The sequence below is a fragment of the Urocitellus parryii genome, chromosome 2 (genome assembly GCF_045843805.1).
Source record: "Urocitellus parryii isolate mUroPar1 chromosome 2, mUroPar1.hap1, whole genome shotgun sequence".
Lineage (NCBI taxonomy): Eukaryota > Metazoa > Chordata > Mammalia > Rodentia > Sciuridae > Urocitellus > Urocitellus parryii.
The window spans coordinates 46,929,826-46,957,527 of record NC_135532.1 but is presented as its reverse complement, the minus strand read 5'-3'; the positions used below and the strand labels follow the sequence as shown (position 1 = coordinate 46,957,527).

General features: G+C 35.0%; 2 protein-coding genes across 2 annotated transcripts in view; one reads left to right on the top strand and one right to left on the bottom strand.

Annotated features, from left to right (window-relative positions):
* Elf1 (E74 like ETS transcription factor 1) overlaps positions 1-176 on the bottom strand; it is a 108,315-nt gene extending 108,139 nt beyond the window's left edge. The window contains exon 1 of the mRNA XM_077795208.1: positions 100-176. The gene's annotated coding sequence lies outside the window, so the exon portion shown is untranslated. The remainder of the gene's footprint in view (positions 1-99) is intronic.
* Wbp4 (WW domain binding protein 4) lies at positions 4-26,071 on the top strand. The gene is made up of 10 exons (XM_026399565.2): positions 4-666; positions 1,626-1,698; positions 4,832-4,894; positions 4,980-5,103; positions 8,682-8,849; positions 10,740-10,786; positions 11,209-11,284; positions 15,015-15,205; positions 18,551-18,714; positions 24,009-26,071. Coding segments are annotated over exons 1-10 (1,116 nt in total). The 5' UTR covers positions 4-664; the 3' UTR covers positions 24,217-26,071.
* The last annotated feature ends 1,631 nt before the right edge of the window (positions 26,072-27,702 follow it).

Below are 27,702 nucleotides of genomic sequence, written 5' to 3'. Positions count from 1 at the left end.
GCCCGAGCGGGGGAGGGGCGGGGCCGCGCCGCGCCGCGCGACAGGAAAGTTCTAAGGCGAAGCCGAGACTCGCGGGGGTCCCAGAACCAACTCTTTCACCTTTCTTTTTTTTAACTCCGCCAACGGCCCCCAGCCCACAGGTCCGGGTTGCTCCGTTGGTCAAAGTGCGTGCGGACTAGTTGGCAAAGTTGAGAGCGACGACGTCTCTGGGAACAGCTGTTTGCGTTCAGGGCGGAGGCGGCGTGCAAGCTCCTTGGCCACGAGCCAGCGAGCCTAGAAGGAGAGTGGAAGTTCTGGATCCCAGGGGAGGACAGAGAGCAGACGGGCTGGCGCGGGGGCTTGAAGTTTCTGTGTTTCGGCTCAAGTCCCGTCGCGCTTTCGCTCCTTCTTCGTGACCTCAACTCCTTTATATCGACCCCACCTCTCAAGATTTTAGAGTACCGCCCCTGTAGGGGGAGGGGAGGAGGAGGAGATTTCGAACGCGGTCTGAGTCTTCTGGGCACCCGTAGTTGGGAACTGTGGAACGCTGGTCTCAGGGAAGGTGGGAGGTGTCAGAGCTGAGAGTGAGGTTCCTATGGGCCTCGCAGCTGGCCGGGCCGACTGTCTCCGCTTTGAGTGTATGTGAGTCGGATCCCGGGCGACGCGCGGAGCGGCAGGCGCAGTCATGTGAGTCGGGTCTCAGGCTCTGAACAACGAGGTGTTGTTTCTCTGGACATCTCTTTCCCTCCGGGTCCCTCCGCTGCCGCCACCCACTCCCGCCCTTCGGGCCGGGGGCGTGACGGACGCGCCCTTAACTCGCTCGGGTCCAGCGGCGGACCTGCAAGGCCGGTTCTTTGGGCGGGGTAGAAGTGCTACCCTTAGGAGCCACCTGAGTGCCTCTGCACTGAGTCTAAGCTGGGAGCCTGCGGCCCGTTGAAGTGGCAGGTTGCACTGCAGAAAAGGTTGCAGCTTAGGACTCCTTCTTTCTACGTTGTCTTGGGGGTCGCCGCCGCCCCTTCTGGTTCCTTAGCGCTTGAATCCTGGGGTATTGTGAAACTTTGGTGTTGGGCTGCGGCCACCGTTGCAGTTCTCGCTCACTAGAAGCGGCCAGCCTGAGACAGCATAATGACTTTCTTTTGATCGCCTTCTGTGAGATCCCGTTGCTTTTCCAACTCATCCCGAAGCTCAAGAACAAATTGTATTAACTGATACTCTCGAAGGAGCCACATCTTTCCCCAGAGTAGACATATACTTGTTTTGGTGAATATGACATTTAAGGCATATTTGAGTTTCTGTAGGCCTCTGTTATAGCATCCTCCTAAAAAGTTAGAATGGAACGTAAAGAATAAATATTTTTCTCTTGAGATGTTCCTTATTTCCTCATACTGACGCTAGTAACAAAAAAGGAAATTTTTAAAATTATTTTTCGAAGTAGTTTGTAAGTCCTGTGCCGACTTTTTCTACTCTATTGACAACAGAATCTCAGTTAATTGCTTCAGCCACATAAGTAATAAAATAGGGAGCTTTGTTAACAAAACGTTCAGTAGCCAACACTTATCTTTCAAACTCCAAAAAAAAGGTTAAAAAAAGTGAATTTTTACCTTTTTAATTTTTGGATGAGCTCACACTTGTTTTCCTTTTTTCAGGGCCGACTACTGGAAGTCACAGCCAAAGAAATTCTGTGATTACTGCAAGTGTTGGATAGCAGACAATAGGCCTGTATGATGATACCACTAACTCTAATAGTATTCATGTGAATAATATTCATGTGAAGTGCTGCTTTTAGATCAAAGTCCATTTCTTTTACATTGCTCTGATTATTCATAACATCAAAAGATTTCTGTTGTCATATTATTCTGCTTATGAAAGCTATAAGCCTTCCTTTTTATCAATTAAATTTGATTATGAAGTCAAATTATTCTGTGGATTTTCAAGAAATGGACATGAGTGGGTAATTTCATCCATGTTTATGAAACATCTATGTTGTAATGGTGGTGCTTATAATGCATACAGAGTGAACGTGGAAAACTCAAAATATAAAAAGATCATTATTGTGCTTTTTCTTGTATATTTCTTGCTCTACATATAAATAAATATATATGATGCAGAGTTTTAAATTTGAAAGATCATTATTATTCCATCATAAAATATAAAAATAATAACTGTTAAGTGCATTATTATCATATTATCATCTTATAGTCTAGGAGTAAATTTTGTTTGTTTTGGATATTAGGGATTGAACCCAGAGACACTTATCCTCTGAGCCACATCCCCTGCCCTTTTTATTTTGTATTTTGAGACAGGGTCTGGCTGTTTTCTAAGTGCTTCTCTAAGTTGCTGAGGCTGGCTTTGAACTTATCATCCTTCTGCCTGAACCTACTGAGCCACTGGGATTACAGGAATGTGGCACAGTTCCTCAGCTTTGATCCAACTTTTAAGACATAAAAAACACATCACCGATTTTGCCCCCTTTCTGCATATCATAGTATTATGTACCTTCTACATAAAAATCAGAGTATCAAATATACATTCAAATGCTTTTTAATTGACAGAGTTGGACACACAAAATAGTCCAATCTTTAACAATGCTGTATTTCTTTAGTATACATTTACATTGTCTATAAGGTATTAGTATTTTTGGTTGGTTGAGGTTTTTGTTATTGTTTTTCTCTTTCAGTGTATTTGAATACTTTGCCAAAGTTCTTAACTGTTTTTTGAGTTAGACTGTTCTTATAAATAAATGTCATGAATTTTTAAAATCAAATTTCTAAAATTTGATTTCATGCAAATCACAGAAAGTTTTTTCCTTAGAGGCAGTAAAATGAATATTATGAGTTAGCTAGTGTAAATAATCCCTTCCAATACAGTCTGTCTTCATCTTCTTGAATTGCTGACACACACTGATTTAGCCTTTAATTAGAAACAAAGTTAATTTAATTTTAATGGTCTTTCAATATTATTATTTATGTGGTATAATCAACTTTAGGAAACCCAGTATAAGAAATAGAGATGATTATTTACAAAGTCATACTTTGTAAATAAGAGGAATTCACAGTATTTTAGAATAACTCAGTGTTAATGCATAAGATTTGATAGAACTTGATTTTGCTGAGTTTACCAGGACTTTCTTCCTGCCTACTACCAGATACTTGTAACTGAGGGCGAATTTTTGGTTGTTTAAATAGATAATAGTGCTTACTCTCTGATCCATGTCCCCAACTGTCATTGCACATAGTTTCACTTTTTTTTTTCACTTTCTTACCTATTCTTTGGTTGTTTCCATGTGTATATAGGTATGAGTTCTTATTCAAGTACGCATAAAAGGTAACACTGTAGATGTAGTGTTTTGGACCATATTTTTAAAAATTGACAATATACTCTGGAGGTCTCTCCAGTTTGAGAATTTGTTTTCTATTATAGTACTCTGTGGGATTGTACCACGATTTAGTTACAGTGCTGCAGTAAATAACCTCATATATAACCTCATTTTGAACTGAGCATCATTGCAACTGTAATTCCAGTAACTCGGGAGGCTAAGGCAGGAGGATTGCTAGTTCTAGGCCAGCCTCAGTAATTTAGAGAAACCCTATCTTAAGATTAAAAAAAAAAAATGGAAAGAAATAATATAATAAATAATATGTAGCTCAGTGGTAGAGTGCTCCTGGATTCAATTTCCACTACTCCCCCCAAAAAACCAAACCATTTGTACATGTGCAAGCTTATCTATGGAATAAATTCCCAGAAATGGGATTGCTGGGTCAAAAGAGAAATGTATGTATAATTATGACGGATATTGCCAAATTGTCCTTAATGGAAGTTGTACGTTTTACATCATTATCATATTGTATAAAAATATGTGTTTATAAATACCAAATGACTCCTTTGATATAAGGGGTGTAAACAAGGACAGGGTAGGGACGAAGAGCTTGAGAAGAATATTTACAGTAAACAGGGATGAGAGGTGGGAGGGAAAGGGAGTGAGAAGGGAAATTGCATGGAAATGGAAGGCGATCCTCAGGGTTATACAAAATGTCATATAAGAGGTAAGGAGGGGTAAGTCAAGAGAATACAAATGGAAGACATGATTTACAGTAGAAGGGGTAGAGAGAGAAAAGGGGAGGGGAGGGGAGGGGAGGGGAGGGGGGATAGTAGAGAATAGGACAGACAGCAGAATACATCAGACACTAGAAAGGCAATTTGTCAATCAATGGAAGGGTAACTGATGTGATTCAGCAATCTGTATATGGGGTATAATTGGGAGTTCATAACCCACTTGAATCAAATTGTGAAATATGATGTATTAAGAACTATGTAATGTTATGAACGACCAATAAAAAACAATATGTGTTTATATTTTTAAATGTCTATTTTTCTTAAAATTTGGAGGATTAATAGTGGCTTCAAGGAACATTGTTCTTTATGTCTCTTATTTAATATAACAAATACAATAATAAAATTCTAGAGGCTTGATGGTTTTGACATTTGATGTTTGAAGGTGTTTCTTTAAAAAAATTTTTTTAACCCTTTTGGCTTCGTGGCCTTTTTGAGTCTTTATTACAATCATATTTACAAGATCAGTCATCACTGGTACCTTGTATTTTTCTCCCATTAATATGATCATTCTGTTTTATTTTAAGAACCAAAGGATTTCTAGGTTCAGTTTCTTAGGGGCTTTTTTTTTTTATCCCAAAAGGGCTAATTTGCCTGAAAATTAATGAGTTTTGATCTTTTTTGCCAGTCATTTTAATTTTAATGTTCTTATTTCCATCCTCACACTTACTATAATGCTTTATTGTGAATTTTATACTGTTCATGTAATTTACCTTTATATTTTCTCTTTCTTATTTTCCAGAGTGTTGAATTTCATGAAAGGGGAAAAAATCATAAGGAAAATGTGGCAAAGAGGATCAGTGAGGTAATTTGGACTGATTCTCTGCTAATTTTTTTGTGCAAATGTCAATTCTTTATCTCACTTTCACTTTTATGTGTATCTTACATAGATTAAACAGAAAAGCCTGGATAAAGCAAAGGAAGAAGAAAAGGCATCAAAGGAGTTTGCTGCAATGGAGGCAGCTGCCCTGAAAGCATACCAAGAGGATTTGAAAAGACTTGGCTTAGAGTCAGGTAAAAAACAGCCTGCATGTTTTAAAGGTAACATCAGAGGTCATGCTGAGAGCTTTTATTGTTTCTGTAAAGAGGTTATGTACCCAGGGTATACTCTCAGTGATTTTATTATGCATCATAGCCCTATTTAGATAGTAGGACTTGGCTTTTGCACTTCTGTTTTACTTTTTTTGCCTCATCTATTAGTGCCTTCCTTCACATCAGCCAGTCTACATTTGTGGTTACCTAGTCCTAGCACTGTTCTAATTGAGTGGTTCATTTCATAGACACTATCAGTTTTTTTAGGTATTCTCGTTATTCAACTAAAAGCAATATTCATTAAAAAATAAACCTTGGGCTGAGGCTATAGCTCAGTGGCAGAGCACTTGCTTATCATGCGTGAGGCACTGGGTTCGATCCTCAGCACCACATAAAAATAAAAAAATAAAGGCATTAATTCTGTCCATCTACAACTCAAAAACATTTAAAATAAAATAAAAAATAAACCTTGTATTAAAACTACAGTTCATTTTATCCATATGATAAAAACTATGAATCATATTTGTTTATATGGTTGAATATATGGTGAAATAGCCTTTTTGGACAAATTAACTGACTTTACTACTAGAGGGCATATTATTTTGAAGCTTTAAATATAGCTAAGTTCCAAGTTAAAAACATTATTTAACTAGAATGTGCCTATCTTGTCATTGCTCTAATTTAGGAAGTTTCTGTGAATATTTCTTCCATGACAAATCCATTGTCCATTAATCCAAGCATATAGTAAATCTCAGTTATTGATCTTGCATAGTGGTTGGGATAGTCAACATTCAGTAGTATCCTTTAATCTCTACTAAAAACAGGTTTCATTTAAGGTTTTGAGCAAAATACCTGTTAATGGGCGTTGCTTTCATTAAAGAAGAACAGTTGTAGTTAGACTTTAAAAGTATTATTGTGGACAATGATAGTTAAGGTGAGGGTGCCATGGTTCCTTAAAGATAAATCATTTGATAGGAAAAAAGATATAGGCAGTCCTGGAGAATTAGAGAATAGTAGTTGAAAAATGTAACTCTTTATCAGTTACATGAATTGAGAAATTCCATTATGTTGCCCTTTGACCAAATAAATCAGCATTCTATAAATTAATGGATTTTTTCTATTGAATATTTTTCATAGCCTTGTTTTCCTAAATAGGATATTTATTTCTTTAAAAGTACAACAATGTAGTTTTAAAAAAAAGACAACTTCTAAAAAATTTACTAAATGCTATTAAGATTTCTCTGACATCCTTAGAACTTTTTCTAATTGTACATTTTATGCTATGGTCTGTTTAGAAGTTTTCCTCTCCTCCAATAACAAGTTAAATACATCTTTTCTTTTAAACATTTACAGTTATAAATCATTTTTAGTGATTACAGAATGGTTAGGAACACAAACTTTAGAATCAAGCAATTGCTTCTCTCTAGTTATATGACCTTGGACTTTTACTAAATTTAAGTAACACTAGCGTACAAATTTCTTATTATAGTAACCATCCATAATAGTGTTTAATAAAAGGTAGCTATCTATACAGTGTATCATAATTTATTTAATTTCTTCATGTTTAACATTTAGATTGCTTACAGTTTTTCACTTTTACAAAGAATGCTACAGTATGGATCATTATGCATGCATTTTTGCACATTTCTTTTTCTTTGAAGGTTCAATTTCTTAAAGTGAGACAATTTCTTAAAATGAGATTGCAGTATCAAAGTATGAGTATATCATATATATTGTAGCTAATATCCAGAAATGTTGGGCTGATTTACACTTTCACTAAAAATAAAACATTTATTAACATGTTGGAAATATTGTCCAATCTTTTGGGAAAAAGTGAAGTCATAAAGGAAGAGCATGAGGAAAAGATTAACATTAAACAGAGACGAGTGGGGGGAGAGAAAGGGAGAAGGGAAATCGTATGGAAATGGTAGGAGACCCTCAATGTTACACAAAATTACATATAAGAGGTTGTGAAGGGAAAGGCAGGGGGCGGGGGAAACAAGGGAGAGAATTGAACAACAGCAGATGAGGTAGAGAGGGAAGATGGGAGGGAAGAGGAGGGGGAATAGTAGGGGATAGGAAAGGTAGCAGAATACAACAGTCACTAATATGCCATTATGTAAAAATGTGAATGTGTAACTGATGTGATTCTGCAATTTGTATTTGGGGTAAAAATGGGAGTTCATAACCCACTTGAGTCAAATGTATGAAAGATGATATGTCATGAGCTTTGTAATGTTTTGAACAACCAATAAAAAAAAAAGCTACATATTTTTTCACTTCTGTGTAAGTACCTGATAGATCAGACTAGTACTGGATTTGATCATTCTTTACAGTACTTACTGATCTCCTACAAAAATTAATTATATTTATTTGCATTTCTTTGAGTATTAGTGAAGGTAAATGTTATTCTCTGAGTTGCTTTTGTGCATTCTTGTTAGAATGTTTGATTTGTAAGGAATCTTTGTTAGGCATTAATTCATTTTATTTTTTTAAGAATGATGTGATTCTTTTATACCATTATTTTATTTGTTTATTTTTATGTGGTGCTGAGGATCGAACCCAGCGCCTTGCACATGCTAGGCAAGTACTCTACCACTGAGCTACAACCCAGCCCATGCATTAATTCTTATATTCGTTGTATTTTTCATTTGTCTTTCGTGAAAAAAACATATATTTGATTTTTTGTTTTTATATTTGCCATACACAATGTCTTAATTTTTATGTGGTTGGATTTAACATTATTTTACTTTGTCTGTATGTGGTTTTGTTTTGTTTTATTTTGGGTACTAGGGATTGAACCAGAGACACTTTACCACTAAGCCACATCCCCAGCCCTTTTTATTTTTTACTTTGAAATAGATTTTCACTAAATTGCTTAGGGCCTCACTATGTTGCTGAGGCTGGCCTTGAACTTGTAATCCTCTGGCCCCAGCCTCCGGACTCATTGGGATTACAGACATGCACCACCATCCTCAGCATGTGTGTTTTTTAACTTCATGTTCTTTTAGTAAAGTATTTTTGGTCTGATATTTATTTTCATGTAAAAGAGTGGAGAATAGCTTTTACTTTATTTTATATTGTTGTTGTTGTTTAAAAATTAACCAGTTATTCTAACATTTTCTATTATATGATCTTTTTTCTTCTAATAAAATATATCAGGAATTTGGAGTTAGCTCTATATCTGAACCATTCTGTTTCAATCATATCTTTGCCTGTTTTTGTATCATTTGACACTGCTGGATCCTCTAACATTTCACCCCAGTGCTGGGGATCAAACCCAGGACCTTAAATATGCGCCAGGCACTTAAGACTGAGCTGCATTCCCAGTCTTGGATCTTTTTTTTTAACCATAGTTTTAGAATAAGTTTTAATATAAGGTTGTACTAAATTCCCCTTACCACTTTTTTTTTATTTTTCAGTGTGTTCTTACATGATTATTTTTCCAAATCTTGTCAAACTTTTGATTAAAATAACATTATTAATATTTTGTGAAAGAAAAAAAAAGTGAGGTTACTTGACAACTTTGCCTTTCTCTCATCCTTTTTTTTTTTTTTAAGAAATTTCAGAGCCAACCATATCACCAGTAACCCCCACTATTCCACCCACCTCTGCATCAAATCAACAGAAAGAAAAGAAGAAGAAAAAAAAAGATCCTTCAAAGGGTAGATGGGTAGAAGGCATAACCTCTGAGGGTTATCATTACTATTATGATCTCATCACAGGAGGTAAGTCATTTAAGCATAGAACTAGTAGAAAATAGTTCCATTGGAACTATTTTTATTTAATATTGGAACATTTTAAACAGTGAAAGACTATAACTTATTTTAGCCAGAAGGTTTAAAAAATTATGTGCCCTTTAAAAAAGTACCTTTCTCATTGTGACTCAGTGTCATACTTAAGGTTTTAATAGCTTTATATTTTCTCAGTAAAATTTTCTGAAAATATGAACTATACGGAAATAAGACTTTTTAATTCATTTTACAAATTGCAAGGTCCTTGAAAGGAAATGTTAAGATTTTCTAGCCAAAAGCAGTCTGGGAGCCAGAAACTGGTTTCTTTTTTTGTGTACTTGTCTTGATTGATGTAGCAAACTCCCCCATTCATATTAATGTCAGATAGCAATTTCAAATGAAATACATAATGGTGTTTTTCAGTAGGAATACCAAAAACATCTTTTTATTTTCTTTAACAACTAAATATATTTGGGATTTTCCCTTCATATAAATTCTAGGAAAAATAACTTTATTTTATTATCCAGAAACAAAATTTAGTGACAGAAATAAATTTTGATTCCAGGAGGAACTTTCAAGTGTAGTAGTAAAGATTATATGGTATCTCAAAATAATGACTAATTAATTGTGATTATATGGATGTGAGAGATTATCACAGGAATTACTTTTGAGCTAATCTTGGGACATCAAGAATGGTGTCTTGCCATTTGTATCCCTACCACTTAACACAGTGCTTGCCTGGCGAAGTGCAAATACTCAATAAGTATTTTGAATGAATCCAAAGATTTCAATAGATTAAGAGGGTACAGCATTTCAACAAATGGAACAATATAAACTTAAAAAAAATTGAAAGTTTTAAGACATAGAGAGTCTTTTGGCAGAGGTAAAACATTCATGTGGCAATTTTCATTGGCTAATTGATAATTAGAATCTGAGTTAGGGAGCTAAATTGAGTTTGGGGTTGTAGATAACATATTTACCTTTAGGAGTATATGAAATTACAAACAATGGAACAAAAAGTAAAAAAGGATGATTAGTATATATATTGAAGGAATGGATTGAAGAAAAGCCAGCAAAAAAGTTCAGAATGATCAGGAAGGTTTGGAAATGAGATCAGAAAGTTAATAATGAAAAAAAATTTGAAGTGACGATGTTGTCATAATTATGATTAGAATCATAATCAGTTTGGGACTACATAGAAATGGTGATAACAGTAATAATAATAGGTAACAATTTATACTGAGGCTTAAGTGAAATAAATAGTGTACAGCAATAAAGATTTCCCTAAATAATTAAATTCTAGGGATGAGTAGTCTTTCTCAGATTTACTTAAAAACATGTTATTCATTCTTTTCTCCCTTCTAGGGCATCATTTCTTCGCCTTTCTACTTTATATACTCTTGCCCTCAGTAATATTTGTCTTTAATTCTTTACTTCATCTTTTCCTCTTTCAAGTCACTGTTCATTCCATCTTCTCCCTTGCCCTAAGATAACAAAAAGCTATTCTCTTTCTAACCCAATCCTAAATTCCATGAAATCTTTGAAAGAAGCCTTATGTAGTTCTAATACATCCTGTGCAAGTTCCATGGGAATTAATGTTAGAGAGCCATCTCGTGAAGATAAAACATTCTAGTAACTTCTGGTCTAGTAAATTCTGATCCTTTGATTTGTCGTTTCTTCTTGGTTACATAACACATATATTCTTTTGCATAATGTTGCTGGCATGTATGGGGCTTTTTTTTACATTTCAATTATGTTTTAAACTGTATTTCTATAGTGTTTTATACACAATGACTAGTTTGTAAATTTTTGCCAAATTAAATTATTTAGAGTTTTTTTTTTTAAGCAAAAAGATTTTTTAAATGCAATATATTTTGCTTTAAGCATCTCAGTGGGAGAAACCTGAAGGATTTCAAGGAAACTTAAAAAAGGTAATGGAAGCACATTCATAGTGTTTTTGCTTATTCTTTAAAGTGATTGACTTCTGGGGCTTTTACAGAGTTTTATTAAGCAAATTTTACTTCCAAATAAGCCTGCTACCCCAATCCCCACCTCCAACTTTGTTCCTTTCTTCCTGTAATCCTTTATGTTAGAAGGCTGGGTGGAAATGAAACTGTTGTCTATTCAGAAACCCCATGCAGGGTGAATATTAATAGTTGTTTGCAGTTGGTTATCATTCACATGTCCTTGTCCATCTGAGAGGAATTCCTGGCCATCAGGGGTATCACTATACCTAACTTCCAGGTGTCGGGTAAAAAGGGAAAAGTGGCTAAATCTACCTTAATAATGCAATATATAACTATTATCATCATTATCTTCAATTTATTCTGTTTTTTCCCCCCAATCCTATTAGACAGCAGTGAAGGCCATTTGGGTAGAAGGTTTAAGTGAAGATGGTTATAGCTATTATTATAATACAGAAACAGGAGGTAAGAATTATCTTTGATTTTTCTTTTTTTTAATTGTTTTTTAGTTCTTAATGGGACTTTATTTTATTCATTTATTTATATGCGGTGCTGAGAATTGAACCCAGTGCTTCACACATGCAAGGCAAGGACTCTACTACTGAGGTAGAACCCCAGCCCTCTTTGATTTTCTTAACTGTCTAAATTGTACCTAAAACTGCTTGTTAGTCTGCTAAAGTTCATCTGAACTTGGGATTTTAGTATGTAATAAACATTTCCATAGAAAGCCTGTATTGCTTTTCGTAATTTAAAAACATTAGTACAGCTGGGCGCAGTGATACATGTATGTAATATCCCAGCGGCTCTGGAGGCTGAGGCAGGAGGATAAAAGCCTCAATAAATTAGCAAGACTCTTAGCAACTCAGTGAGACCCTGTCTTTATAAATAAAATATAAAAAAGGACTGAGAATGTGGCTCAGTGGTTGAGTGCCCTGGGTTCAATCCTCAGTACCAAAAAATAATAATAACATTAGTACAGTAGAAAAGCAAAAAGATTTCTACTTGTAATATATTGTTCAGTGTATTAATGTTACTCTCAATTGATATGTCATTTGCAAATTTAATAATTTTTACTCTAAAATTACTGGGTTTTGTTATGATTTTAGAAATATGATCATTTCTATGGAAAGTACCTTAGAGATCGCCAATGTTCAATTTTCTTTTCTTTGTTTTTGTTTTTGTATGTGTGTGGGCATTAGAGATTATACCCAGGATTTTATGTTTGTTCTACCATAGCGCTATAGTGCACACCTGCACACCTCCCCCCAGCACTTGAACTTTCTTTTTCCTTTTTTAAAAAATAAAACAAGTTATTTTAGCAGTGGCTAAAATTGTCACATTTTCACTTTGTCTAATGTTTCAGTTGTATACATATTTATAAAACATGCATAATTACTGTCATCTAAATTTTTCAAATTTATTTCATAAAACTTCAAGTAATTAATTACACTTGGGCCTACTACAGTTAAACTTATCAGTTTGGCTATAGCCTTGATGTAACTTTGGAGGGGTTTTTCATTTTTTAATTTCTACTATTCAAAGACTTCTATATAGCATTAAATCTTTTAGTAAAAAATAGCCCTTTTAACCCTTAAACAGATAGCAAGCAAGCCTGCCCAGTTATAGCAGTGTTTCTATCCAAGTAAAGTACTAACTTTTTATAGAGATAAAACAAAGAGTGATATAATAGGCTTTAGAATTAGACAGAGCTAAGCTCAGTGCACAACTTCTTCCTTTACCAGTGATGTGTTAGTGAGCCTGTCATTGAGCCTATAGTCACGCTTCAGTAAAAATAGATGGTCATAGTATATACTCCATGGAATCATTAAGATTAGATACCTGTAAAGTTCCCAAAACAGTGCCTGGAACATAGGAAGTGCTTAGTAAATTATTTCTTGATAGTTCTTTTTGTTATTTGTATGAAATACAGATAAAGGAAAGTATTTACGAGGCTATTCATACTGATTTGCCCTAAATGCTTTCAGCTTATACTTGGAGCATTGATTGTTAATAGCAGGCCTTTCAGCTTTAAAACTACCTCAGTTGGACAGTGAATTGAATAATCACTTATTAAACTAAAAATAGAGAATATTTTCAAGACAATGAGAAATGTTTTCATTTTATTAAAAGCCTAGTGAACCACCAGATGGCAGTGGAGCTGAATCAATTGAAGTCCCCCTCCCACTATCAAAGTGACAGATTACATCCAATCATATCTTCATAATCATATCAGAATGATTTTAGGACTGAGGCTATAGCTCAGTGTCAGAGCCCTTGCCTAGCATGTGTGAGGCACTGTGTTCAGTCCTTGGCATCACATAAAAATGAAACAAATAAAATAAAGGCATGATGTCCATCTATAACTACAAAAAATAATTTTTAATGATTTTTTTTTGTGTGTGAAAATTCCAGGAAATCTTTATGATAAGTAAATTTCAGGGAATCTCACATATGATCCTTATTAGTATGTTTCCTGAAATTGTTATTGGATAAATTGTGAGTCCATAAAAGGATCACCCACTTTTTTTTTAATCTTTTATTAATTTTATTTTTTTAAATACACAACAGCAGTGGAATGCATTACAATTCTTATTACGTATATAGAACACAATTTTTCATATCTCTGTATATAAAGTATGTTCATGCCAATTTATGCCTTTATACATGTATTTTAGTGGGTTTTTTGCATTATAATTCTTAATACACATATATACCACAATTTTTTATATTCTGTTTGTATATAAAGTAGGTTGACACCCAATTCAAGTCTTCATACATGTACTTTGTATAATGATGTCCATCACATTCCCCCATCCTTGCTAATCCCCTACCCCGTTGCTTTCCCTCCTACCCCTCTTCCCTATCTAGAATTCATCTAATCCTCCAATGCTCTCCCTCTGTACCCCACTATGAGTCAACCTCCTTATATCAGAGAAAACATTCAGCATTTGTTTTTTTGGGATTGGCTAACTTCATTTAGCATTATCTTCTCCAAAGCCATCCGTTTACCTGCAAATGCCATGATTTGGAGATCACCCACTTTTTAAGCCTCCCTTTGCTTTGGAATTGTAGATGTAATTTACATCTAGTAAATACCAAGTTGTTTGAAATTCATTTGTGAAAGATACAAAAGCAAGATGTTTAGAAACTATTTTAAAACTTTTTTTTTTGCAATTAAGTTTTTTTGTTATTTTTAGATACAAATAACAGTAGAGTGTATTTTGATATATTATACATACATGGAGTATAACTTATTCTAATTAGGATCCCTTTCTTGTGGCTGAACATGAGGTGAAGTTTCAGTGATTGTGTATTCATATATGAACACAGAAAAGTTATGTCCAGTTTATTTTACTCTTTTTTATTTCCATTTCCCCTCCCTTCCCTTCATTCCCCTTTGTCTAATTCAAAGAACTTCTATTCTCCACCCTGCCTTGTTGTGTGTCAACATCCACATATCAGAGAGAACATTCAGCCTTTGGTTTTTTGGGACTGCCTTATTTCACTTCGCATGATAGTTTCCAGTTCCATCCATTACAGGCAAATGCCATAATTTCATTCTTCTTTATGGTTGAGTAATATTCCATTGTGTATATGTATCACATTTTCTTTTTTTTTTTATTGTTGGTTGTTCAAAACATTACATAGTTCTTGATATATCATATTTCACATTTTGATTCAAGCAGGTTATGAACTCCCATTTTACCCCGTATACAGCTTGCAGAATCACATCAGTTACACTTCCATTGCTTTACATATTGATATACTCATGTCTGTTGTATTCTGCTGCCTTTCCTATCCTCTACTATCCCCCCTCCCCTCCCCTCCCCTCCCCTCTTCTCTCTCTACCCCCACTACTGTAATTCATTTCTCCCCCTTGTATTGTTTTTCCCTTTCCCCACACTTCCTCTTGTATGTAATTTTGTATAACCCTGAGGGTCTCCTTCCATTTCCATGCAATTTCCCTTCTCTCTCCCTTTCCCTCCCACCTCTCATCCTTGTTTAATGTTGGTCTTCTTCTCGTGCTCTTCTTCCCTAGTCTGTTCTTAGTTACTCTCCTTCTTAATCAAATAGTAATGTGAAATAGATGCAAGGTTGTCATTTAATAATTGTAAATAATAGAAATTATTATAATGGAATTACTTCAAGTAGAATTGGTTACTAAATAACACTAGTACTAAAATGTGTTGAGCAGAATCCAAATGGGAAAAACCTGATGATTTCATTCCACATACTGGAGATATGCTTTCTAGTAAAATTGATGAAAAGTCACTTGGCACCATAGAAGACTCCAAATCATCAGATTCACACAGTGATTCTGATGGGGAAAAGGAAGCAGAAGAAAAGGTTTCCACAGGAAAAAAAAAGCTAATAATAAAGTTTAAGGTAGGTTCTTGATTTAATCTTCACAGAATTTTATCAGTTTATAAGAAAGTTCCACAGTCTTTTTTTCAGTCTTTGGATATAAGATAGAAATAGAGCTAAGATAGCTGGGGATGTGGCTCAAGCGGTAGCGCGCTCGCCTGGCATGCATGTGGCCCGGATTCGATCCTCAGCACCACATACAAACAAAGATGTTGTGTCTGTCAAAAACTGAAAAAAAAAAAAAAATGTAGAAATAGAGCTAAGATATATTGGTAGTTCTCCCTCCCAATCCTTGATTTTGCTTTATGTGGTTTCATTTACCCATAGTCGACCAAGGTCTGAAAATAGTAAATGGAACATTCCAGAAATAACAATACATCAGTTTTAAATTGTATGACATTCTGAGTGACGTGATGAAATTTCCTTCATTATAGTATGCTATTGTCAGACACAATATCTTTATTTTAATGTGGTGCTGAGGATCGAACTCAAGGCCTTGCACACACTAGGCGAGCACTCCACCACTAAGCCACAATCCCAGCCCCTACTGTATTGTTTTTAACTCTTACTATGCCTAATTTTTTAATTAAACTTTATCATAGGAATGTATGTATAGGGAAAAACACAGAATATAGGGTTCAGCACTATCCATGTTTTTAGGTATCCACTGGGGATTTTAGAATATATCCCCCAAAATAAGGTGAGGCTACTGTATTTTGGTAACTGGATAAATGTCTATACTATTTAGTAATACCTATTGGAGAACAAAATTCTTAAGTTTATTTGAGACCTTCTAAGTTTAATCAGCCTCTGTAACATTCAGAGAGCTGTCTGTATGTCTGGACTAGAAATACTATTTGAATATTATTAGTATATTGATAATACTGTAAATCTCAGAGTAGATGAATAACTAATTTAGTCACTAGGTGACTAAAGCACAGTGAAGGCCAATATCATTGGTTTTAAGACTCATAAAACAGGTCAGAATATTTTAAAGTTTTCTTGGTTAATAAAAGGGGTTAGAATAGAGAGAGATTAGTGCCGTTTGCCAGCATCATCAGTGAATATAGTCACCTGAAGTCATTTGATCATGTAAAGAATAATGGAGAGAATAGTATAGAAAGTGGTGGGTGTGATCCTCAGAGGAGATCTTTATTGTGTAAGAATCAAAGTATAAAGTATCATGTCCTCCTTTTTCGCATACTAGAAATGAAATCCAGGGTGCTTTACCACTGAGCTACATTCCCAACACCTTTTTATTTACTTTTTAAATTTTAAGATGGGGTCTTACTAAGTTGCCCAGACTGGCCTCATAGTTGGTATCCTTCTGCCTCAGACTCTCAAGTTGCTGGTATTACAGGCATGCGCCACACACCAGCTATCATGACCTTTTATGCCTCAGTAAAAATTATTTATTAAGAGAGTCATGGTAGAAATAAATAAATAAAGATATTGTGTCCATTTACAACTAAAAAAAAGGAAGAGTCATGGCCTGCAAGCAGTCAGAATTGCTAAGAAAAGTGGACACTGCATCCTAGTCCTATAATACTAACCTTATGAAGAGATGAGTTGACATCCTTTCAAAGAATTGCAAAGGAAACAGTGTCCCAGGCCAGTAACTCATAGCTGTACAGTTTGCAAAGAGGATTAAATCAGTACATGATCCACTTGCTAAACTAAGTTACAGAGGTGTGTTATCCCGATGAAGGGATGCCATGAAGTACCATCCCTATCCAGGGGCATCTGTGGGAATTGCTTCTACCCCAATGAGGTATCTTTCTAATTCATACATAGTTGCTAGTTATACAGGCCAGTGAGGCTCTGGCAGTATCCTCAGAGTGAAGATGATTTTCAGTTAAATCTTAACAAGTTGAAGGAGTTCTCTAAATAGACATAGCTATAGAAGAGTCTGATTACATAGCATCAAATTCAAAAGGAGAACAATATAAAGGGAGATCACTGTTGGATATGTAAGCTAGGTAAGAAAGCAGAAAAGAGAGACCTAATATGTTAGACATAATGAAAAACCTTCTTGAATGTTATGGTTTAGATCTGGAATGTCCCCCAAGAGCTGCTGTGCTGGGCAGTGCAGCGGTGTTCAGAGGTGAAATGAGTGGACCATGAGGGCTCTAACCTTATCAGTGGATTAATCCACTTAATGGATTATTAGTTTGAATGAGAATGAGCCTAAACTGGAACTGGTCTAGGTGTCTGTCAGTGTATCAATGGATAAAAAAAATGTGGGGCATGTGTGTCTGTGTGTGTACTTATATGTGTGTGTGTGTGTGTGTGTGTGTGTGTGTGTATAGTGGAGTTTTATTCAGCCAAAAAAAGAATGAAGTTATGTTATTTGCAGGAAAATGGATGGAACTTGAGAACATATTAAGCAAAACAAGGCAAACTCAGGAAGTCAAAGGTTATCTGTTTTCTCTCATGTGGAAGCTGGAGAGGAAAAGAGGGGGCAGGGATTTCATGAAAATTAAAGGAAGATCAGTAGAGTAGAGGGAAGGAACCATGGGGAGGGAGAAGTAGAGGAAAAGGGGAAGTACAACGGAATGATAGTAGCCAAATTATATTGTAATACTGTGTGCATGTATGAATATGTAAAAACAAATCTTACCATTATACAGAATTATAATGCACCAATAAAAAACATGAAAAAATAAAAATAGAAAAATAATATAATTTGAATACACTTACTGAGAGGTGGTAAAAACTATACACAGGTGGGACGTGACTGGAGGAAGTAGGTCACAAGGGGCATAGCCATGGGGACAATATCTGTCCTTGGCACTTTTCTCTGTCTCTCTGTTTCCCAACTGGTATGAGCTGAGCAGATTTCCTCCACCATGCCCTCCTGTCATGTTATTTCTGCCTTGGAGCCAGCCAACCATGGACTGACCCTCTGAAACCATAAGCCATCTTTCCTTCTCTAAGTTCCTTTTTTTTTTAAACCAGGGATAGAATCCAGAGGCATTTAACCACTGACCCACATCCCCAGCCCTTTTTTATATTTTACTTAGAGACAGGGTCTCACTGAGTTGCTTAGAGCCTCACTAAATTACTGCGGCTGGCTTTGGACTTGCAATCCTCCTGCCTCAGCCTCCCGAATCTCTGGGATTACAGGCATTTACCACCATGTCCAGCCCTTCTCTAAGTTCTTGCCATGTATTTTGGTCACAGTAATGAAAAACTAATACATCAGGCATTAAAGTTCTTCCATGTATTATGTACAAATTAAACTATTAAGTGAGATCTAATATATTATTAAGGGTAAATCTGTAAGATGATTTTTAAAAGAAGTTAACTTTTGATTTGTGATAACAGTTTTACTTGAAGTGTTGTTTCTTGACTGTTACATTTCAGGAAAAAAATAAAAAGAGTAATGAAGGAACTGACCCAGAAATGCAGAAGGAAAAAAGTATCCCAAAACAGAATTCATCAGGTCCAAATGAAGAAAAACCCAAAACTCTTAAAAAGCCAAATCCATATGGGGAATGGAAAGAAATTAAACAAGAAGTCAAATCTCAGTAAGTACTTAAAACCTTAATCCCACTGTTATTACAAGTATTGCATATTCCAGTACAATATACATGTATTGCAACCATTAATTTCAAGGGTACTATTCTTATTAAAAGTGTAGCCCAGGAACTGGGGGTGTAGCTTAATGGTAGAGCACTTGCCTTGCATGCATAAGACCCCAAGTTCAATCCCTGGCACCCCAAAAAAACCCTAAAAAGTATAGAGTAGCTAATTTCTTTATTTCTAGAGTGGTTTTTATTTTAAAATGTAAGGTACTGGTTACTTTTAAAAGGAAGGTAAGGATTGTTTTAATTCTTACCAAAACATGCATGACATTTCTGTTGACCAACTCACACGTGTACATGTGCACATTCTCACATTCACCATCATTTTTTTTGAGGAATAAATATGTTCATATTCAATAAATGCTTTGCAAGATGCTTTACATATATCATAGGATATATCTAAAGGCAAGAAAAAAGTTTTTGCTTTGTTATTCTCTTGAAAGTAGCTTACTACACTTCAGAATTATAAAGCAGATATTCGATAAACAGACCAGTTCATTATCAGTTAAACAAAATCATAGTAAAGTTTTACATTATTAGTTTATTTGTTCAAATAAGTTATTTTCTTAGGAATATTTATACCATGAAAGAAAGATGTCACTACCAGTTTCACATTTAGTCTTTCTGCAATGCTTAAAGGAAACTTCAGGTTTAAAAAAAACAGAAAGTATCTTCATGCATAAAGGAGTATTCTTCAAAGCCTCAGTGCTTTCAAATGATAATGTAAGATGGTTTCTTTATGTATACTTTTACAGCGAAATGATTGTTAAAGTTGTTTTTTTTTTTTAAGAGAGAGAGAGAGAGAATTTTTTAATATTTATTTTTTTAGTTTTCGGCGGACACAACATCTTTGTTTGTATGTAGTGTTGAGGATCGAACCTGGGCCGCACGAACGCCAGGCGAGCGCGCTACCGCTTGAGCCACATCCCCAGCCCTTAAAGTTATATTTTAATGAAAAGATGTTTTTCATAAGATAGAGTTCTATGAGGATTGGACAGTTCTATATACTCATCTTAGAATTGATTCCTTAAGTATAATATAATATAATACAGCTTAGGACTGCTGTGAAAATGTTATTATGAAATTGTTCAAGTTGTATTTATAGTACTTTTTTTTTCCTCCCTGTACAGGAGGGTTAAAACCAGGTGCACTCTACCATTGAGCTACATTCCCAGCCCTTTTTATTTTGAGATAGTGTCTTGCTAAGTTGCCCAGACCTGTCTCAAACTTGTTATACTCCTGCCTCAACCTCTCAAATTGTATTACTAAATGAAATATTAGGAAATATGTGCTGAATGCTACATAGTTTCAGTTATCATGATAAACATAATGATTCTATATATATTACAGTTACAGAAATAATAGACTGCTCCATTACTTCAGCTCTTATTTGACTTAAAATAGAAGATGGTCCTACATCGGTACTTCCAAGTTGAGATTTTTTTTTTGTTTTACTTGTGATGAATATATGCTGAAATCATTCTTATTAAATCTTAGCCTAGTCAGATAGTTTAATATATAATGGATTATGGCCAACTTCATAAATAGGTCAACCTAGTTTTTTTTTAAAGGGGGTTCCTACCCCAAATTAAAGCATGCATATTTACAGTAGTTTTTTTGTTATTGTTTTTTGGTATTAGGGATTTAATCCAGGGGTGCTTTACCACTAAGCCGCATTCGTAGCCCTATTTTTTATTTTGAGACAGGTTCTCACCAAGTTGCCCAGGATCTTGGTAAGTTACTAAGGCTGACCTTGAACTTGTGATCCTCCTGCCCCAGTCTCCCAAGTCACTGGGATTACAGGAATTCACACCACATCCAGCTGAATGTTGTAGGAAATTTTGAAAATTAAGTATATAAAAATAATTTATTATTCAGTTACCCAGAAATAATACTAACATTTTTAAATATTTTTCTCAGTATGTTTTCTCATTTTACATTATTAATATTTTCCTGTTATATTAAAGTTTTATAAACACTATTTCAACCTTGATTTTACTCAGCCATTCTTTTTGTTGGGCATTTATTTATCCTTTCTTTTTTTGTACCAGGGATTGAACCCAGAGGCACTTAACTATTGAGCCACATCCCCAGCTCTCTTTATTTTTTATTTTGAGACAGGGTCTTGCTAAGTTGCTTAAGACCTCAGTAAGTTGCTGAGGCTGGCTTTCAACTTGTGATCTTCCTGCCTTGGCCTCCTGAGCTGCTGGAATTACAAGCATGCAACACCATGCCTGGCCCATTTTTTATTTTTATAATGAACTCATTATTATATGGATATCTTTCTCTGTACACGTATCTGACAACCTAGAAGTGGAATATATGTGTAACAGTTACATTTTTAAATCTGTGGCACTGGGATTGAACCCAGGGATATTCTACCCCTAACTGCATCTTCACTCTCTTTATTTTTTATTTTGAGACAAGGTCTTCCTAAATTGCCTAGGCTGGCCTCAAATTTTCAGTCCTGCCTCAGCCTCCGGAGTCACTGAGATTATAGACATGCACCACCACACATGGTTGTGAACATTTTAAAATCTTAATACACAGAGTCCACTTATTTTCCAGAAAGAGTATACTGTTACTCCATTAGCAGTTTCTGAAAGTTCCTATCCCACTGGATTTTAAATAATTTCTAATTTGGCAAAACATACCTTATTTTAACTTTTCTTTACTGATAAGGTTGAAAATGTTTTTCATATATTTGTCAGCACATCCCCTCATCAGTCTTGGAGGAGTTGGTATAACATTATGATCTACTGAGATAAATGTTCTTCAAGTTTTATATTATACAGAATGGTTCTTTTTTTTTCTGAACTATCATTACAATTTTGAAATTTTATCTTTGTCCTTATATTCTTGTTTGTTTTGCTTTTGCAATCCTAGCAAATTTCCTAACTTATTCTTACATTGTACAACTGTTACAATAGCTCTAGACCTAGACCTGTATTTGTATCCACGTTTGTAAGATCTCTAATCCGGGCAAGGTGGCACATGTCCGTAAATCCCAGCAGCTTGGGAGGCTGAGGCAAGAAGACCATGAGTTCAAAGCCAGTCTCAGCAACTTAGCAAGGCCCTAAGGAACTCAGAGAGAGACCCTGTCTCTAAATAAAATAAAAAAGAAAAAGGGCTGGGAATGTTGCTCAGTGGGTAAGTGCCCCTGGGTTCAATTTTCAGTTAAAAAAAAAAAAAAACTCTCAATACTTGTCTTCATAGCTCTTTCTGCATAATCTAAATGTGGAAGAAGAAAATTTGTTATCCTGTCATTGAACTGAATAGCATTTGTTAAAATTTTTAAGTCTTATCAAACAACCTAAAAAAATCACATTATCTCTAAACTGCAATTATCAGAATTGATGAGGGCTCACAATTTTCGTTTTATTGTTTTTGTTATAGAAGTATATATAATGTACTCCAGTTTTCTTTTCATTTGCAAATGACAGAATTTTACATATGTCTGGAAGAAGTTTCAAGTGTAGCTGGGGATAGGGGCTTGAATAAAATGATCAGGACACTGTGTCTGTCTCTATTACCACTCTCCTTTCCTTTGAGTTGACCCCTTTCCAGGCAGGCTCTTCCCACCTGATTGCAAAGCTTCAAGTTTATGTCATACTTAATGTAAAGTATCCCAGCAAAAATAGAGTGTTTTTTTATTGGCAGTTCCTGAATTTGTCCTACTTAACTTTTATCATGTACACAGTACCCATTCCTGAGCTTACCACTGAGTGGACATGAACTGAACTCAGAATTCATAGACTTAGAAAGACGGAAAAGTAGTTCCCCAAAATACAAGTAACAATAATAATAAAGAGAGTTGTAGTACTAGAAAAATGGGAATGAGGCATTAGAAGAGTCAAAATAAATGTTTCTACTCCAAGTGCCTAGTGTAGTATGTGGCACATAGTAGACATTCAGAATATTTTAGCTTTCCCTGTGTTCTAATTTTTAAGTAGTTAAATATTTTTGTTTTCTCCTTCTTTTAATTTTTATTTTTTGGTACCAGGGATTGAACCCAGAGGTGCTTAACCACTGAGCAACATCCCCAGCCTTTTTTTATATTTTATTTAGAGACAGGATCTAACTGAGTTGTTCAGGGCCTCAATAAATTGCTGAGGCTAGCTTTGAACTGGAGATCCTCCTGCCTGAGCCCGCTGAGTCACTGGGATTACAGGTGTGTGCCACAGTACCCAGCTCTCCTTTTTTAATAAAATTTGCCAAAGGATTTTTTGTTTATCCTCAGTAAACCAGCTCTTAAATTTAATTATTATTCTTTGTTTCTTCATTTCTTGTTTTTATCATTTTCTTGCTCTGACTTTTCTTAGGTTTCCTGTTTTTCTTACTCTCTTCGGATGAACACTTAAAATATTGACAAGAGATGAAAGAGGGTCTGTTCTTGTTTCCTAATGAAAAGTCAAAGCAATTGATTTGTCTCTAAATGTAATTCTGCCCATAAACCCCATAAACTTGGAATGAACAGTCCTTGATGTCATCATTTTTTAAATAGTTTTTAATATAGTGTTTCTGCGTAATTTTTGAATTGGTGGTTTTTCAGGTAGATGGGAAGCCTTTTTGGTTCTTTCCCCCCCACACACTTTTATTGCAGTATGTCTCAACATAACCTTTACAGTTTTTGCATGTTGAATTTGGAAATGATTCTGGTTTTTTGGAGGTACTTATATCATTGTTTTTTGTAACTGTTCCAGTAATTCAAAAAGATTCTGTAATGTTCTGTAGTATACTGTACATGTAGTCAGGACCAATCAACTGATTATTTATAACAAACCATGTGGATGGTTGAAGAACTAGGTTTTAAAAAAGGGGTCCTAGGCAAACAGCCACACTGTCTTCTGTGTTAGGATATCAAGATTCCATGATTTTCATCTTCTGTATAATCCTTCAAAGTCCTTTTCAATTATGGCAAAATCAGTTTCCATAAATGCCTCTCCCTTAAGTATCTACTGGTACTGTATATCTTATATAAGCACGGGCATTTTCTGTAGTAGAAATGAAAGACTAATAACTGAGACTTTTTGTAGGAAAAAAGTTGATGTTCCACTTGATAAGAATTCAGTCTCTTAAATAAAATTGTAAAGTCTGTATTTTAAAAGTTTACTACTTCAAAATGACCACCTTCTAACTTTTCACCATTAGTCATCATTAGGTGATCTGGGGGCTTTGGTGGCAAACATTTTTCTTATTCTGTCAAATAATGTTTTTATTTTTGCTTTCTGTTTCAGTGAAGAGGTAGATTTGGAACTTCCAAGCCCTGAAAATGAATATGTGTCAACTTCAGAAGGTGATATTGGGGAACCCAAAGTGGTATTTAAAGAAAAAACAGTTACTTCTCTTGGAATTGCAGCAGATGGTGTGGCCCCAGTTTTCAAAAAGAGAAGAATCGAAAATGGGAAATCTAGAAATTTAAGGCAACGAGGTGATGATCAATAATTGTAAAAGCATTTTATATGTGTGTTTTGGACAGAATGGAGACTTACTCTTCTTAAAGCTTCTCTGTGCTTGTTGGTGTACACTGATGCTAAAATTGACTTATTCTAAATGTATTTTATGTGAATTAAAATAATAAATCTTTTTTTATGTGAAATTTATTTTTGTTCCTAAAATGGAAACCTACCATGTTCAATTGTAATACAGTGTATTATGTTGGGTGTCTAAAAATTGTTAATTATGCCATCATTTAAGATGCTATGTATCTGTTATTTAAAACATGGAAATATAAGACCTTTATTCTTATTCATATGGACATACTTCTGCATTGAAAATGCACTGTTTTTGCAAACTCATATTAACTGTTACCTAAGAAATAAGAATCAAGCCATATAAGAGAAGATTCAGAGCTCAGTAACAACTCAGGATCCTTTAGAAGGCTGATGTAAAAAATGTATGTATATTGGCATACCATACTCAATTTAAGGATAAAGCTCAAACCAGGAGCCTCTTAGGTACTTCAAATATAGAACTTGGGTAGAGCAAAAACTAGACCAAAAATAAAAATATGTATTTGCCCCCAGTTCAGTTCAAGGCAACAAATATTACTTAAGCATTTTAACTTTGAGTTCCAGGCATCATTCCAAGAACTTGGGATATAAAATAGATAAAAGAAACATCCCAATTCTAAGGTAGTTCACATTCTAGAATAGTTTTTTTTTTTTTTCCCCCAGTCATGCCATCTAGCAACCTTATAAATGTACTGGAAAATATTTTTTAAGGTTTATTTAAAGCTGTGTAGAGCCAGACATGGTGGTGCACGCTTTTAATCCCAGTGGCTTAGGAGGCTGAGGCAGGAGAATCACAAGTTCAAAGCCAGTCTCAGCAACTTAGCGAGGCCTTAAGTAACTCAGAGAGACCCTGTCTAAAAATAAAATATAAAAAAGGGCTGGGATGTGGCTCAGTGGTTGAGTGCCCCTGGATTTGCTCCCCAGTACCAAAAAATTTTTAAAAAGTGTGTAGATAAGGTCTCTGACTTTAGTAATAAAAGTTTTTAGCGTTCACTTAGACATACTACAAATTCCCCATTTTCTGGTTAAATTTCTTAATTTAACCTATTTGAAGTTGGTACCTCTCTTTAGTGCATCTAATTCTTTAAATTTTGTTTTTCATAAATTGTACAGTATTAACTTTTGTTAGCAAATATTTGTTTTTTCACAATTACTAGTATACATGTAAGGAAACAATAGTTTATTAAAAACTTCTTGAAAGTAATTTAAATACTGGGGTTTTTTTCCTTCTAATATTAAGACTCAAATTAGCATTGGCGAGATAGTATTTGGAGATTCGTCTTTACATTTGTTCCTTCTGCTTATTTGGATACTTTGTGAATGGAAAAGCCTAAACTTTCCCCTTTGTTATGAAGAAGTATTTTATAGTTCACTTGTCAGGTAGCTAAGCAGTACATTTTGATCCTTTACTTTTCTCAATTCTCAATTGGAAAAGATAAATACAAGTGGAATGCTCCTATACTTACGTTTAGCTCCTACAAAATACAGTATTGAAGACGTTTTTTTAAACCACATCTAATTATGTGAAGTATTTCTCTTTAAAAGGTTTTTTGTTTGTTGAGAAAGGGTCTCACTAAGTGCATTAGGACTTCAATAACTTATTGAGTCTGGCCTTGAATTTACTATTCTTCTGTCTTAGCCTGTAAATTGCTGAGATACAGCCATGTGCCACTGTACTGGACTTTTTTTTTTTTTTAATGCGTTCTTCTTATGTTTCTCTGAATGACCTTGAACTCCTCCATACAGAGATACACATGTCCTCCTACTAAACTATACCTTCAGCTCTCTTAGATGCACTTTTTTTTTTTTTTTTTTTTTTTTTTTTTTTGCAGTATGGGCGAATCAAACCCAGGGCCTTGCACATGCCAGACAAGTACTATACTCTGAGCTACCTTCCCAGTGCTGTAGATGAGTTTTTTTTTAAGAAAGCTAATTCCTTTACCTTCAAAATTAGATACTGTTCTCATAATAATATCTCTAGGTAGATCTTGAACTAAATCAGATTTTAAAGATTACTCAGAAAATATGTTTTGGTGTTTGATACCAATATATTTTATATATTATAATATACATTATAAATATCCAAATAATAGGGGTTTTTTATTCCAGTAATCTCTGACCCCTCCCCCATGATCAGAGGGTTTTTTTCCTCACCGTGTTAACACTGGATGTATATGGATAACCTTTCTGACACTGGGATTCTTGAGGTAAACGGGTAAAATCGCATTCAAAGAAGCATGGTCACCGAGTGTGGTGGTGCACACCTATAATCCCAGTGATTTGGGAGACTGAGTCAGGAGGATCGCAAGTTCAAAGCCAGCCAGCCTCAGCAACTTATCAAGGCTTTGTCTCTCAATATTATCAATTCTGAGAACTGTACTAAGAAACAAACCTATCAGATTTTTATGTTAAGTAGCTATAATTAAAATAATATGATTGCTCATATATAGGCACAACATATATATAAACTAGAGTTTCTGGGTGTCTGTTACTATGCCAGTACCATACTGATTTAATGTGTTTTTATAATGTTTTTAACTTCTGGTAGAGCAAATATCCTCAAACAACCTTTCTTTTTCAAAATGTTCATGGTTCATATTCATTTGTTATTTCAAATAACATTTTGTCAAGTTGTCTCCTCTGCTCTTCCCAAAGTGTTGTGATTTTATACTCCACCTATTGAGTTGGCAATAATTACCATCTTTCTAACATTCATTCATCTCATAAATATGTGTTTTGTCATTTAGTTCTTTTTGGAGGGTGGGGAGGGGAATACCAGGGATTGAACTCAGGGGCACTTGACCACTGAGCCACATCCCCTGTCCTTTTTTTGTATTTGTCTGGCTTTGAACTCTCGATCCTCTTGCTTCATCCTTCTGAGCTGCTGGGATTACAGGTGTGCACCACCATGGTCCCATACCTGGCCATTTAGTTCCTTTTTGTCTTTAAAGTTTTGTAGGGGAAGGAGAGCATGCCCAAGGCAATCCCCACCACCAAAAAAAAAAAAGTCTTAAGTATTACAGTTTTCTTCATAAAGACCCTGCACATTTCTGGAAATGGAAGCTCCTTGAGGGCAAGTGCTTTGTTTTGTTCCCAGAATATAGACCAGAATCTGGCATATCATAACATTTATTGTATAGATGTCATTTTCACCTGTCAAATACAAGATCAAATAATTGGATAATATTGGTGAAGATGTGGAAAATTGATAGTCCTATATACTGCTAGTGAAAGGATATGTATTAATCTTTTTTTATGTGTTTTATAGTGTTTTGACATCTTAAAAAGCTTGCTAACAAAGTTGAAACTCCTTCCAGCATAAGCCCTTTCTTTTTTTTTAATTTTTTAGTTATACATGGACACAATATCTTTATTCTGTTTATTTTTATGTGGTGCTGAGGATCGAACCCAGGTCTCA

What these genes read in the sequence shown, in the direction of transcription:
- Wbp4 (XM_026399565.2), top strand. An exon ending in GGATAGCAGACAATAGGCCT is followed by an intron (nt 1,699 to 4,831) that starts GTATGATGATAC and finishes CTTATTTTCCAG; the next exon opens with AGTGTTGAATTTCATGAAAG. An exon ending in AAACAAGAAGTCAAATCTCA is followed by an intron (nt 18,715 to 24,008) that starts GTAAGTACTTAA and finishes TTTCTGTTTCAG; the next exon opens with TGAAGAGGTAGATTTGGAAC.